Below are 16,023 nucleotides of genomic sequence, written 5' to 3'. Positions count from 1 at the left end.
AAATTGGAGTGCATAGTTAATTTCAGCTTTCCCTCTCCATTTGATAAAATTTTTGGGAAATTTCAAGTTTCAAAAATTTACTGGAGACTCCAGTAATATTCAAAAAATTGCTGGAGGCTCCAAAACGACTTGAAATATGTTTCCAGTCGACTTCATAGCGTATTGGAATTAGTTTTCAGAATTAATTTCGGTTTTACAACTCAATTTGATGAAATTTCAAGTTTCTAAAGCGTACTGGAGGCTCCATGAATTTTCAAAAATTTGATGGAGGCTCCAAAATGACCTAATTCGGCAGCCATTTGAATTTGATGAAATTTTAAAGGAATTTCAAGTTTCAAAAATTTACTGGAGGCTCCAGTAATTTTCAAAAAATCGCTGGAGGCTCCAAAACGACTTGAAATTTACCTGCAGCTGTCGACTTCATAGCGTATTGAAATTAGTTATCAGAATTAAGTTCGGTTTTCCAACTCCATTATTTGATGAAATTTTATGGGAATTTCGAGTTTCAAAAATCTGCTGGAGGCTCCAGAACTGCTCAAAACGGTTTGAAACAGTTTCCAATCGATTTGGCAGGTCGAAAATAGGGTATATCCCAAATTTCAGCTTTCTAGGTAAATTTGGTATAATTTTGATTTTTTTTCTCACATTTTGGCCAAAATTTGATTTCTGAAAATTCACCAAAAATCGAATTTTCGCCTGCTTTTTCGATCTACTTTTGTAGGTACGGTTTAAAAAATTGTATGCTAGTCCCATGTTGGAACGCAAAATCTGCGATTTCGGCTAACCTGTCAATCAAAATGGCCGCCATTTTGTAAGTATAGGGCCATTTTTTTTTTGAGGACAAGGGGTATATAATTTTTATCTTTCATTTTTAAATTGTTTTTTATTTAATTTACTCGCGTAATTTACTTTCGTAATGGTAATTTCATAAATTTTTTATTCGTTTCTAACATTTTTTCGTGCACTTAATGTCTTTCAAGTTTGATAGGACAGTACAATGCCAATTTTTCGTCATTTGATTTTTTTTTTCTAATTTTTACGTCATTTTGATATCATTAATTTTGGTTCATACCTAATAGTTTTGCAGTTTTTCTTGTTGGTTCTTCATTTTCAATTTGATTTCAGTTCTTTGTCTCGATTTAGTTTTTTCACGATCGATTTCGTTTCCATAATTTCATGTTCATGTTTTTCCATTTTGTTTTCTCAAGTTTGTTTCTTGCTTTTGGTTCTCAAATCAATATTCGTTTGTTGTTTCGTTTCATTCTTTTCACGATCGCTTTTGTTTCTAAAATGTCAAGAAGTTGAGTTTTTGTTTTTAGGTTTTCTTTTCTTATAATCGTTTCCTGGTTTTGGTTTTCAATTCGGTTTTATTTCTTTTGTTTTGTTGTGATTCAGTTTTTCAAGATCGATTTCATTTTTTAGAAATTCAAGTTTTTTTTCCATTTTATTGTTTTCTCAAGTTCAATTTCGGATTTTGAAAGTTCCTTTCATTTTAAAGTTTTTTAACTCTCGATGTTTTTTTTTTATTTATTTTTTTCATTTGTTATGTAAGTACTTACTAATTAATTTCCGTTTATACATATTTGATGTTCTAGTTTTCAATTTTTGGAATTTTTCTTGGTTTTGGAATCGATTTCAGTTTTTATTTTTGCTTTTTGAACATCAATCAAGTTTTTCCATGATTGATTTGGTTTTAAAATTTTTTTGTGTTTGTTTTTACTTTCAAAACCTCAAAAGTCTTCTTTTTTAAATTACCTAAAATCCAAAATCCATTATTTCAAAAGCTTACATATACGCAAGCAGATTTTTGTGGATTCTAAATCTGATCATATTTTCTTGTTTTGCCAAGTCTTACCTATTCATTATTTTTTTTTGATTTCTTTTTCATGTTTTTCAATAATTATATTCATTCAATCTATCAATTCCCATAATTTTTCTATGCTTTTATTTTCCTATTACCTATTATTTTTTTTGCTCGTTTTCTCATATTTATTCATCATGCATTCATTTTTCATTCCCTTTCATTCTTCATCGTTTTATTCAATTTCAAGTACCTTAACTATAGGTATATTACACTTGAGGGAAGGAATTACTGATTTTTTTTCTATTTTTTATCTTCGTTTTCACGTTTTCAAAACCAACTTCAATTTTCTCCATTTCTTAATTCTTTCTTTCTGATTTTTCTTTTGCCTTCGGTACGTTTTATTTATTTCTTTAAATAAAATTTGTATTTTGTTCATTCATATTTTCATTTACACGAATCACGAATAATAACAAATAAGAACCAATACGAAACCCATTCTAACAAAATAAATGAATAAATTAGAACTATAAATAATATTTGAATTCCAAATAAATGTTCTATCATAGGTAATCATACCGTCATAAGAAACATTTTAAGAAGAAAATGAGAGAAAATCGGTCTTGTGTGGAAGAGGCTCATCGACTGGACAAATATTTTCAAAATTCTTTTTTTACATATTACAATTAAAATACATAATGATAGATAGATACTTAGATAGATAGATAGATAGATAGATAGATAGATAGATAGATTCCTTCGTACAAAGAAAATGTTTTTTGAGCACTCAAGTAACTTAATATCCAACAATGTATTTGCTCCTTCAACGAGATAATGAGATATGGAGAATTGGAGAAGCATGTTGGTGAAAATGGAGTGCATTTTCGCACTCAGCACCTCAGTAAACATGTCTCAAGATATGTCACATGAAGAATTTGACTTTGGTCCCTTTTTTTTCAAATTTGGGCCTTTTTTCTTCGATTTGCCCCCTGGGTCCTAATTCTGAAATGCACTCCTGGCTGTCGAGAATACTAGTTCTATAAAGCAAAAGCGATACGAAGAGATTAAGGAACTACCCGACTAGCCAAGCACCGAGCCAGTTTGAACTCGCGTCCTTTGTTAATCAGTCGTCATTTCGTGCAAGCATTATTCAGTTCTTTGTTCTTTTTCTTGGAATTGTGTCCTTCGCGGCTTCCCCTTCGGCCTCCGCATATTTCATTTCCATTTCGTATCGTTGCGTCAGTATTTTTTAAATCGTCACGTTGAAAGGTTCGATCAGTTCGATGTTCTTTGTCTCCACCGTTCCATCAACCATCATCAAACCATAACCATGTCTACTACCCCTCTCGATCGAGATAACTTCTTCAAGCGGATGAAAATCTTATACTCAGCTTGGAAAGTACGTATATTTTAATACACATTTTATCATCGTTAAGCCATTCGATTCAATTATATTACATGCTTATTCTGATACTAGATATGCTTCTGTATCTAAATACCATCGTTTTATATAATTATATTGTCTACAGGAAGGCAAAACCGAATGTGGAGAACCATTCCCCAAAGTTGATTCGATTTGTACCTCAGTCGGTAGCGATGACCACATTTTATATTGCAAATCGTTGTCACTCCAGGTAAACTTTCATTCCTACAGTTTGCATTATTGTTTTACTCGTACTCGTACGTTTCTAAGTTTATTTATAAACTATAATGATGAAATATATACGCAGATCTGGTTACTTGGGTACGAAATCAACGACGTCATCATGATATTCTCCGAGAAATGCATTCAGTTTTTGGCTAGCAAGAAGAAAATCGAATTCTTACGTCAAGTGCAGCAACACAAAGATAAATCAATCCCTCCAGTCAAATTACTCGTCCGGAATAAAGATGGTCCAGATTCGGAGAAAGATAACTTCGAGAAAATGATCGCCGCTTTGAAAGCTAGCGGTAAAGGGAAATCATTGGGAGTATTTGTTAAAGACGATTTCCCAGGACCGTTAGTCGAATCGTGGAAGAAAGCTTTGGAAGAGCACAACTTTGAAAACGTGAGTTCACTTTTACTTAATATGTACTTACTCGTATTAATTGTATTATGACGAGGTACCTAAATCGTGTAATGTTTCTATAAATACTATTTTTATCAGGTAACGTGTACCTAATCGAATAATTAATAAAACATTGAAATAAAACTCAACTGCACCTCTACGCTATGTACAGGTGCAGGGTTACCAGATAAGCTACAATTATTAATTACTATTGTTGTATGGTGTTTGGTTTCTTTAGGTCGATATTAGTAATGCTTTGGCCAGTTTATTGAGTGTCAAGGAAGAATCTGAACTATCTGTGATCAAAAAAGCGTGCCAGATCACTGTCAACGTTTACCAAAAATATTTGAGAGACCAAATCTGGGTTATCGTCGATTCTGATAGAGTAAGTCATGTACCTATAAAGTTTACTCTTCTTCAAAGCGATCGCGAAACTTGAATTTGATTTTGATTCACCTATATTGGCAATTGCAGAAAGTAAAACATTCGAAATTGGCTGATGAAGTCGAGGACGCCATGGCAGATAAGAAATACGTGGGCAGCAACGTTGATACGACTCAGTTGACTACATGTTATCCGCCAATTATCCAAAGTGGTGGTAACTATAGCTTGAAATTCTCTGCACAGAGGTAAATATTCCTAAGAATTACGTGAATACGAGTATGTACTTTGTTTCAATACACTCGATAACTTATTTATTCCTTATTGCGTATTGTTTCAGCGATGAAAACAATCTTCACTTTGGAGTAATTATATGTTCTTTAGGAGCTAGATACAAAATGTACTGCTCCAATATGGTCAGAACAGTCTTGGTGAACCCTAATGATTCAGTACAAGTTCGTATTCCATCAGTATACTTGAACGAGAACGTCATAGTCCGGAATATCGCCCTCCTTCTCCGATCATCTGGGTTGACTTTTTTCTTAAGAGGGACATCCAGACATTCTAAGAAATATTTCAAAGCAAACTTGTCAAAAAAATTGGCCCTATTAGCGAAATTGCGGCCATTTTAATTGACAGGTCGGTCGAAATCGCACATTTTGCTTTCCAACATAGGATTCGTTCGAATTTTTTTCAATTGGACAAACTTTGATCGAATGAGCTTACAAAAATTCATCACTGGTCAAAATTTCAAGAGCTAAAATGCATTTTTCGAATTTTGGTGAATTTTAGAAAGTCAAGTTCAGTCCAAAAGTGAGGGAGAAAAATCAAATTTTTACCAAATTGAATTAGAAAGCTGAAACTTTGGGTATTCCCTATTTTCGACCTGACAAATTGATTGGAAACGGTTTCAAACCGTTTTGAGCAGTTCTCGAGCCTCCAGCAGATTTTTTAAACTCGTAATTTCCATAAAATTTCAACAAATGTAGTTGGAAAGCCGGAATTTATTTTGTAAACTAATTTCAATACGCTATGAAATCGACTGTAGGTAAATTTCAAGTCGTTTTGGAGCCTCCAGTGACTTTTTGGAAATTACTGGAGCCTCCAGAAGATTTTCAATGCTCCAAATTTCCATAAAATGTTATCAAACTGAGCTGGAAATCCAACTACAACATGCCATCAAGTCGACTGCAAGTGGGTTCAAGTCATTTTGGAGCCTCCAGCGACTTTTTGTAAATTACTGGAGCCTCCAGAAGATTTTTCAATACTCGAAATTTTCATAAAATGTTGTCAAACTGAGCTTGAAATCCAAAAACAAATTTCAAATATGCCATCAAGTCGACTGCAGGTGGGTTCAAGTCATTTTGGAGCCTCCAGCGACTTTTTGGAAATTACTGGAGCCTCCACAAGATTTTTCAATGCTCGAAATTTCCATAAAATGTTATCAAACTGAGCTGGAAATCCAAAATCAAACTTCAACATGCTGTCAAGTCGACTGTAGGTAGATTTCGAGTCATTTTGGAGCCTCCAGTGACTTTTTGGAAGTTACTGGAGCCTCCAGAAGAATTTTCAATGCTCGAAATTTCCATAAAGTGTTACCAAACTGAGCTGGAAATCCAAAATCCAACTTCAATATGCTATCAAGTCGACTGCAGGTGGATTCAAGTCATTTTGGAGCTTCCAGCGACTTTTTGGAAATTACTGGAGCCTCCACAAGATTTTTCAATGCTCGAAATTTCCATAAAATGTTATCAAACTGAGCTGGAAATCCAAAATCAAACTTCAACATGCTGTCAAGTCGACTGTACGTTGATTTCGAGTCGTTTTGGAGCCTTCAGCGACTTTTTGGAAATTACTGGAGCTCCAGAAGATTTTTCAATGCTCGAAATTTCCATAAAATGTTATCAAACTGAGCTGGAAATCCAAAATTTAACTTCAACATGCTATCAAATCGACTGCAGGTGGGTTCAAGTCATTTTGGAGCCTCCAGCGACTTTTTGGAAATTACTGGAGCCTCCAGAAGATTTTTCAATGCTCGAAATTTCCATAAAATGTTATCAAACTGAGCTGGAAATCCACAATTCAACTTCCAACATGCATATCTAGTCGACTGCAGGTGGGTTCGAGTCATTTTGGAGCCTCCAGCGACTTTTTGGAAATTACTGGAGCCTCCAGCTGATTTTTCAATGCTCGAAATTTTCATAAAAGTTTACGAAACAGAGCTAGAAATCCAAAATTCTGTCTGCACTCCAATTTCAACACGTTATCAAATCAACTGCAGGTGGGTTCAAGTCGTTTTAGATTCTCCAGCGACTTTTTGAAAATTCTTGTATTTTAGCTGTGTTTGGTGAAATTTTATGGAAATTTCGAGCATTGAAAGATGTGCTGCTGGAGGCTCTAACAATTTTCAAAACGTCGCTTGAGGATCCAAAATGACTCAAACTCACCAGCAGTTGACTAAACATAATTCTACTTACTCGTATTTTGCCAAAAACCAAAACTTTTTTTTAATTTTTAAAAAACTGAACATTTTAAGCAATTTTTACCAAAAAGTGCGATTTGTAGGTCAAAAAATCGAGATTTTTGGGCAATTTTTGAAAAAATTTTTTGTCAAAAAATTATTCTTTTAGACGTAGGTATTTTTAAAAAAATGATTCAAATTAAGTTTCTTGCAAAAAAAGGCCAACTTTTTTTTTTTGCAAGTTTGCTTGTAAATGTTTTTTAGGATGTCTCCTTTTGGAAAAAAGTTGTCCCAGAGGATCGAAGGGGGGTTGCAATTTATTCCTATTGTCATATGCCGGACTATCAACGTCCTACTTTATTAATTCTCGATTCATTTTATTAGTTCAATTTCTCACTTTCAGGAAAACTACAACTTCTTGGTCGATCTCCAAGAACACCTTATATCGGTTCTAAAATCCGGTACCAGATTATGCGACGTTTACAATAGCGGTATTGATTTCGCTCGTGAAAAGAAACCCTCGCTGGTTGAAAATTTAACGTCAAATTTCGGGTATGTTTATTGTTTACCTATAGGTATACTCTTGAAATTGGTACAATTTGTTTCACTGTCAAGTGTGAGGTGATTTTGTTTGACTATGTTTTAATTCGTAGATTCGTTACTGGTATCGAATTCCGTGAAAATTCCCTCTGTATTACATCCAAGACGACATCCTGTGCTAGAAATTCCCAAGTTTATAATTTATGCGTCGGGTTATCCAACCTCATCAACAAAGATGCCGATAGTGGAGAAAATAAAAACTATTCTCTATTCATTGGAGACACTGTGGTCGTAAATGAGGTAGTGTTTCGCAACTTCAATACCTAGTTCATTTTTTTCATTTCCATCCATACTAACGTGATTTTTTGTTGTTGATAGGATGGTCCCGCTACCGTATTGACTAATTCCAACAAACAAATTAAAAATAAAAACGTCGGAATATTTTTAAAAGAGACCGAATCGGCCGATGAAGAAGAAGAAAGTGAAAAAGAAACTGAAATTCAACAACCACGAAATCTCAGGCGTGGTAAACGATCCGCTGGGTTCGAGTCTAAATTGAGAGTAAGTCGTATTTTTTGTAGATCTATATCTATAAGTGTTCGTAGTGGATTGAAAATATTGATCGGGTCATCGGGTGATCTCGGTTTTATTTATTTATAGAAAGACACTTCCGGTGAAGAGAAACGTAAACAACATCAGAAAGAATTATCGATTAGATTAAACGAACAGGCTCGTCAGCGTTTATTAGGACAGTCCAGTGGAACGCAAACTGAACGTGTCAAGAAATCCAACGAATCTTATCAAAATTATGATCAAATGCCTGCTGATATCGAAGTAAAACAGCTCAAATTATTTGTCGGTGAGTTGGTATATTTATTGGACTGATAGTAGGGGACTAGAGATGTCAAATGACAAATGGAATTGGTTAAATGCAATTTTTGCGTTATTCCTGCGAGTTTTTTTGCCACTACATAATTACCTATTTAGAAGTCTTGCTTTTTGATGAAAATTACCGAAATGAAACGTTGCGTTGCTTTTTTTCAATAATGCTCAGAAGTCTCCATTTTTTGACAAAAATCACCAAAAAGTACCATTTTTTTGACAATAATTCCCAAAAAGTCTTGCTTTTTGCCAAAAAATTGATAATTCTCGTTTTTTCAAAAATTACCTAACAAAAATTATCGATTTTTGCAAAAAATTGCATTGTGTCATTTTTTCCAAAAATATTATTTTTTGACCAAAACTACGAAAAAGGATAATTTTTTTGCTGCAATTTCCAAAAAAATCCTGCTTTCTGCTGAAATTGTCATAATTTTACCTTTGGCTAAAAATTGAAATTCTCGCTCCAATGCCTCATTTTTTTCAAGAGCTGTTCAAGTCTCTCTCTTTTTACCAGAAAATCAAGTCCCAATGTTTTTCAAAACATTGTCCTGAAAGTCTTACGTTTTTCAACATTGCGAAAGAATGTTTTCATTTTTGTCAAAAATTGCCAAAAGATCTAGTTTTTTTTGCTAGCTTTTTGACAAAAGTTGATTAAAATTCTCGTTCTTTAACAAATTTGACAATTCCCAAAAGGTCCTGCTTTTGGCTAAAATTATCCAAGTCATATTGGCTAAAAATGGTCCCTTTTTGCTAAAAATTCAAAGTCTTACTCTTTTCAAAAATTGTCCCCTAAAATTTCGATTTTTTTGTTGATAAAAATTGCATTTTTTGGAAGCAATTGTTAAAATTCTCATTTTTTCAAAAATTAATAAAAATTTTTGGTTTTTAGTAAAATGGCAATTTTTTTTTATTTTTTCGTAATTAATTCCACTAAGTTTCATCATTTTCAAAAACTGTCCGGAAGCCTGGATTTTTTCACAAAAGTTGCGAAAAATTACAATTTATTCGGCAATGAGAAAAGGTATCATTTTATTAAAGTTGTTTTTTGCTACAATAAATTGTCAAAGTCTTATTTTTCCAAAAAGTCTGACTTTTTCAAAAATCACTAAAAATTTTTGTTTTTTGCAAGAAATTTTATAGCATTATTTTCCAAAAACTGTTCAAAAGTATCATTTTTTTTACCAAAATTGCGAAAAAGCATAATTTTATTACCAAACCAAAAGAGGTCATTAACCTTTGCCAGTCTACGTTTTTTGTATAAGTAAATCGCCGAAATGAAGAGTCAGAGGGAAAAAAGTGATTGAACTAAAATAATTCTACGTCAAATTTCCTATAAGCATGGCCAGTTCAGTTAAAATATATTTTTCGATTTTTGGTGAATTTTTAAAAATCAAATTTAGGCCAAAAATGAGAAAAAAAATCAAAATTTCACCAAATTGAGCTATAAAGCTGAAATTTGGGACATACCCTATTTTCGACCTGCCAAATCGATTGGAAACAATTTCAGACCGTATTGAGCAGTTCAGGAGCCTCCAGCACATTTTTGGAACTTCAAATTTCCTCAAATTTTCATCAAGTGAAGTTGGAAAGCGGAAATTCACGCTGCAATCCAATTCAAACAAGCTATTGAATCGACTGCTGGTGGGTTTGAGTCATTTTGTGACCACCAGCAACTTTTTTGAAAATTCTTGGAGCCTCCAGTAGATTTTCGAAACTTGAAATTTCCACTAAATTTCATCAAAATCAGTTGGAAAGCTAAAATTTATTCTGTGACTAATTTCAATACGCTACGAAGTCGACTTCAAGCAGATTTCAAGTCGTTTTGGTGCCTCCAGCGACTTTTTGGAAATTACTGGAGCCTCCAGTAGATATTTCAATGCTCGAAATTTCCATAAAAATTTACCAAACAGAGTTGGAAATCCAAGATTTACTGTGTACTCCAATTTCAATACGCTATCAAATCGACTGCAGGTTGGTTCAAGTCATTTTGGAGTCTCCAGCGACTTTTCGAAAATTCCTAGAGCCTCCAACAGATTTTAGAAACTTGAAATTTGATAAAAAGCAGTTGGAAAGCTGAAATTCATTCCGTGAACTAATTTCAGTACGCTATGAAGTCGACTACTAGTAGATTGCAAGTCGTTTTAAAGCCTCCAGCGACTTTTTGGAAATTTCCGGAGCCTCCAGCAGATTATTCAATGCTCGAAATTTCCATAAAATTTTACCAAACAGACACCCTATTTTTGACACTATTCTGAGGTGGATCTCAGGCAGTTTCAGTCCGTTTTGGAGTCTCCAGCAGATTTTTAGAAACTTTTGTTTTTCAAAAAATGCCACAAAATTTATCCGAATCAACTTTCGGCTAGCCAACTCCCATTTGATGAAATTTTGTAGAAATTGCAAGTTTCAAAAATTTACTGGAGGCTCCAGAACTGCTCAAAACGGTTTGAAATAGTTTTCAATCGATTTGGCAGGTCGAAAATGGGGTATATTCTAAATTTCAGCTTTCTATGTCAATTTGGTAAAATTTTCGGGTTTTTTTCTCATTTTTGGCTTAAATCTAATTTTTTTAAAATTTGCCAAAAATCGAAAAATGTACTTCAGCGTTTGAAATTTTGTCTCCGAACTTCTGAGACAATTTTTATCATAAAGGCGACATAACACACCATTAAGTCGACATCTGCTGGGTTAAAGTCATTTTGAGGCCTCCAGCGACTTTTTGGAGATTACTGGAGCCTCCAGAAGATTTTTCAATGCTCGAAATTTTCATAAAATGTTATCAAACTGAGCTGGAAATCCAAAATCAAACTTCAACATGCTGTCAAGTCGACTGTAGGTAGATTTCAACTCGTTTTGGAGCCTCCAGCGACTTTTTGGAAATTACTGGAGCCTCCAGCAGATTTTTTAAACTTGCAGTTAAAAAGCTCAAGTTCATGCTGTTAGGTACTACTAACTTCAATACTTCTTGAAGTTGACTATAGGTAGGTTTCAAGTCGTTTTGGAGCCTCCAGCGACTGTTTGGAAATTACTGGAGCCTGCAGTAGATATTTGAATGCAAGTGCAGTTTGAATTTCGGATTTCCAACTCTGTTTGGTGAAATTTTATGGAAATTTCGAGGATTGAAAAATCTGCTGGAGGCTCCAGGGATTTTCAAAAAGTCGCTGGAGGCTCCAAAACGACTTGAAATCTACCCGCAGTCGACATCATAGCGTATTGAAATTTGTTTCAACTGCATTTGATGAAATTTTGTGAAAATCCAAAGTTTCAAAAATTGGCTGGAGGCTCCATGAATTTTCAAAAACTTGCTGGAGGCTCCAACACGACTTGAAAACCACTTGCAGTCGACATCATTGCGCATTCGGTATTGAAATTTCTATCAACAGCATTTGATGAAATTTTGTGTTAATTTCAAATTTCAAAAATTGAACGAAGGCTCCAGTAATACCCTAAAAGTCGCTGGAGGCTCCAAAACGACTTGAAATCTACTTGCGGTCGACATTATAGCGTTTTGAAATTTCTTTCAACTGCATTTGATGAAATTTTGTGAATATCTAAAGTTTCAAAAATTGGATGGAGGCTCCAGGAATTTTCAAAAAGTTGCTGGAGGCTCCAAAACAACTTGAAATCTACCGGCAGTTGACATTATCATTATAGCGTTTTGAAATTTGTTTCAACTGCATTTGATGAAATTTTGTGAAAATCCAAAGTTTCAAAAATTGGCTGGAGGCTCCAGGAATTTTTAAAAAGTTTCTGGAGGCTCCAAAACAACTTGAAATCTACCTGCGGTTGACATTATCATTATAGCGTTTTGAAATTTGTTTCAACTGCATTTGATTAAATTTTTAGCTAATTTCATACTTCAGAAATCTACTGGAGGCTCCAGTAATTTCTAGAAATTCGCTGGAGGCTCCAAAACGACTTGAAATCTGCCTGCGGTCGACATTATAGCGTTTTGAAATTTCTTTCAACTGCATTTGATGAAATTTTGTGAAAATCCAAAGTTTCAAAAATTGGCTGGAGGCTCCAGGAATTTTCAAAAAGTCACAGAAGACTCCAAAACGACTTGAAATTAACCAGCAGCCGACATCATAGCGTATTGAAGTTTGTTTCAACTGCATTTGATGAAATTTTGTGCTAATTTCATTCTTCAGAAATCTACTGGAGGCTCCAGGAATTTTCAAAAAGTCGCTGGAGGCTCCAAAACGACTTGAAATCTACCTGCGGTCGACATTATAGCGTTTGGAAATTTCTTTCAACTTCATTTGATGAAATTTTGTGAAAATCATAATGTTTCAAAAATTGGCTGGAGGCTCCAAGAATTTTTAAAAAGTCGCTGGAGGCTTCAAAATGACTTGAAATCCACTTACAGTCGACATCATAGCGTATTCGGTATTGAAATTTTTATCAACTGCATTTGATGAAGTTTTGTGTTGATTTCAAATTTCAAAAATTTACCGAAGGCTCCAGTAATTTTCAAAAAGTTGCTGGAGGCTCCAAAACGGTTTGAAATCTACCTGCTGTCGACTTCATAGCGTATTGAAATTAGTTTACAGAATGAATTTCAACTTTCCAACTGCACTGGATGAAATTTTGTGGAAATTTCAAGTTTCAAAAATTTACTGGAGACGCCAAGAACTTTCAAAAAGTCCCTGAAGTCTCCAAAATGACTTAAACTCGCCAACAGTCGACTCAATAGCGTGTTCATGTCGCAGTTGAGCGTGAATTTCGGATTTACAACTTTATGTGATTAAATTTTGTGGAAATATCAAGTTTCAAAAAGTCTGCTGGAAGCTCCAGAATAGCTCAAAACGGTTTGAAACCGTTTCCAATCGATTTGGCTGGTCGAAAATAGGGTATATCCCAACTTTCAGCTTTCTAGGTCAATTTGGTAAAATTTCGTTTTTTCCCTCATTTTTGGCCCTTATTTCTTTTTTTTTTTTGAAATTTGCCAAAAATCGAAAAATGCACTTTAGCACTTGAAATTTTGGCTGGTGATGAAGTTTTGCATGTTCTTTCGATCTACGTCTTATGTTGGAAAGCAAAATCAGCGATTTCGACCGACCAGTTAATCAAAATGGCCGCCATTTTGTTAGTAGGGCGAATTTGTTTTTTGGCAAGTAGACTTTAAAATGTTCCTTAGGATGTCCCTTTTAAGAAAAAAGTTGTCCCAGTGGATCTGAGGGGGGGAGGGGTTGCAATTACTCCTGTTGTCATATTATGCCGAACTAATTTATTTAATAAATGTATGAAATGTGGCTTTTATACTCCTATATCTTTTCTCATGTTCACAGACAAGAAATACGAAACCGTCATATTACCTATTTTCGGTCTACCTGTTCCTTTCCATATATCGACGATAAAGAACATCTCGCAGAGCGTCGAAGGTGATTACACTTACTTGCGTATTAATTTCTTCCATTCTGGAGCCACAGTGACCGGAGGAGAAGGATCACAGTTCGCGAAAGAAGTGTAAGATAACGTTGAATACTCCAAGTTTTTTAATATCTACCTAATCGATTATCGGGCACTTCTGTGATTTAATCTATGAATTTTGAGGTAACATCGAATTTGCATTATTACAGCACTTACCGTAGTAAAAATTTACGCCAACCTGATGAAACAGCGACCCCTTCTGCGAACCTGAACAACGCCTTCAGTCTGATTAAAGAAGTACAAAAGAAATTCAAAACCAGAGAAGTCGAGGAGAAACAAAAGGAAGATTTGATCGAGCAAGATACTCTAATTATTTCGTCGAATCAAGGAAACCCAAAGTTGAAAGATTTATACATAAGACCTACTATTGGAAAAAAAGGAATGAAAGGTACCTATTACTTGTATTTTGGTTTTGGAAATACCTACTCGAACAGATTCAATCAAAATGCCTCTCATATATTCCAATCTTGGGTTTCAGGTACTTTGGAAGCTCACGTTAATGGGTTCCGGTACACGTCGGCTCAAGGAGACAAAGTAGACATACTGTATAATAACATTAAACACGCGTTTTTCCAGCCTGGTGACAGAGAAGCGATCATATTGTTGCATTTCCATCTGAAGGTAGCTTATGTTTAAATTGAAATTTACTCGAGGTACCTGACTTATAATGTATTTTTGAAAAAACTAACTCTTATGATCTTTTTTTCGTTATAGAATGCCATCATGTTCGGTAAAAACAAAAAGAAATTTTCAGACGTACAGTTCTATACCGAAGTAGGAGAACAAGTCACCGATTTAGGAAAAAATCAGCATATGCGCGATCGTGACGATCTTTCCGCTGATCAAGCCGAAAGAGAACTTCGTTTCAAGTTGAAAACAGCTTTCAAGAGTTTCACTGAAAAAGTACATTATTCAATTATTTAAAAAAACAACAACAACAATTCGTTATTTATGAACCAATTTTGAACGTTTTGATTTGATAGGTCGAAGCAGCGACGAAGAAGAAGGTTGACTTTGATTCTCCATTTCGAGACCTTGGATTCGTCGGAGCAGCAAACAGAAGTACCGGTACCGTTTTACTACTACCAACCACCGACTGTCTCGTAAATTTAACTGAATGGGTACCTATATTATAATTAATTACCTATGTGATCGATTTACTCCTTACTATGAAGCCATTTGACGTTGATGTCAATGAAAATGAATTTATTTTCTTATTGTTCTAGCCCCCATTTGTCATAACTCTCGGAGATGTCGAGTTGGTGCACTTTGAACTGAGTTTGAAGAATTTTGACATGCTATTCGTATTAAAAGATTATCGTCAGAAAGTCGTAACGGTGAATGCTATTCCTATGAATAAGCTCGATCATGTTAAAGAATGGTTAAAGTAAGTTGCTTAATTAATAGGTACCTACATTCGTCCAAAGAAAACATATCTAGTTATCTAATCGAAGATTAATCGTATTTTTTTTCTCATCTTCATCGTTTCGCAGCTCACGTGACGTAAAATACTCGGAACGTTCGGATAACTTGAATTGGCCCGAGATTATGAAAAAGATCTTGAAAGATCCGAAAGGATTTTTCGACGAAGAAGGAGGATGGACTTTCTTAGACCCGGTATCAGATTCCGAAGAAAGAGGCGCCGTTGACGAATCGAGCGACGAAGACGGAGACGAAGCCTACGAAGTAAGTATACCTACCTATCATCGAAAAAGAGCAAGTTCTCGAAAAATCGTTATTGGTTTGAATTCATTGTTTGTATTTTTCACAGCCCAGCGACTTGAGCGAAGAATCCGCCAAAGACTGGTCGGACTCGGAACGTGATGAAGCAGAAGAAGACGATTCTGAAGGAGGAGGAACAAACTCCGAAGACGGTTCGAAAAGCAAAAGCCATCGTAGATCATCACCCAAGAAATCGTCTCGCGATCACGATAAGCGCCATCGTGAGTCGTCACGATCCTCACATCGCTCTTCGTCTCTTCGATCCTCATCGTCGCATTCGTCAAAGAAACAGAAACTTATGTGAGTTTGAGCTTGTACTTTGTTTCAGAGGTTGAATTTTAATATGTATTATTGATAAGTGTTTTTTTTTCAATTTTTAATACGAGTATTTTAGATTTAATCATTTTTTATAAAAATAGAACGCGGAAGAAATATTTCTTCCTGCGAAATGTTTGTTTCTTTTTCAAAAAAATTAGTTAGAAAACGAAAAAACGTCCAGTTTTGCTTTTTTTATTACAAATTTTCGCTCGCAAGGGTGGGGGGAGGAGTTATGGCCTCCCTCTCCCTCCTCTCGGCTACACCAATCAAAATGGGTTAAAATATCGGCAGAAAATCAAAAATTACTGTTGAAACTTTTTTTTTGACCATTTCAGAGGAATTTAGGGGACAGAGGTCAAAGTAGGGAGGGGTGGTCATGATTTTTGGGGTTGACATTTCGCGAGAAATCCAAATATTACTATGAAAATAATTTTAAGATA

General features: G+C 34.8%; 1 protein-coding gene across 1 annotated transcript; it reads left to right on the top strand.

Annotated features, from left to right (window-relative positions):
* The first annotated feature begins 2,824 nt into the window (after positions 1-2,824).
* LOC135846433 (FACT complex subunit spt16-like) lies at positions 2,825-15,741 on the top strand. Its single transcript, XM_065365529.1, has 18 exons — positions 2,825-3,200; positions 3,331-3,435; positions 3,532-3,849; positions 4,088-4,234; positions 4,324-4,478; positions 4,571-4,685; positions 7,095-7,243; positions 7,345-7,531; positions 7,610-7,792; positions 7,892-8,090; positions 13,402-13,579; positions 13,693-13,935; positions 14,026-14,164; positions 14,258-14,446; positions 14,527-14,664; positions 14,770-14,930; positions 15,037-15,229; positions 15,315-15,741. The coding sequence occupies exons 1-18, from the start codon at positions 3,132-3,134 to the stop codon at positions 15,567-15,569; spliced, it is 3,123 nt and encodes a 1,040-aa protein (XP_065221601.1). The 5' UTR covers positions 2,825-3,131; the 3' UTR covers positions 15,570-15,741.
* The last annotated feature ends 282 nt before the right edge of the window (positions 15,742-16,023 follow it).

This window comes from Planococcus citri, chromosome 1 (genome assembly GCF_950023065.1).
Source record: "Planococcus citri chromosome 1, ihPlaCitr1.1, whole genome shotgun sequence".
Lineage (NCBI taxonomy): Eukaryota > Metazoa > Arthropoda > Insecta > Hemiptera > Pseudococcidae > Planococcus > Planococcus citri.
The sequence above is the reverse complement of the archived record's forward strand: the minus strand, read 5'-3'. Positions and strand labels throughout refer to the sequence as shown.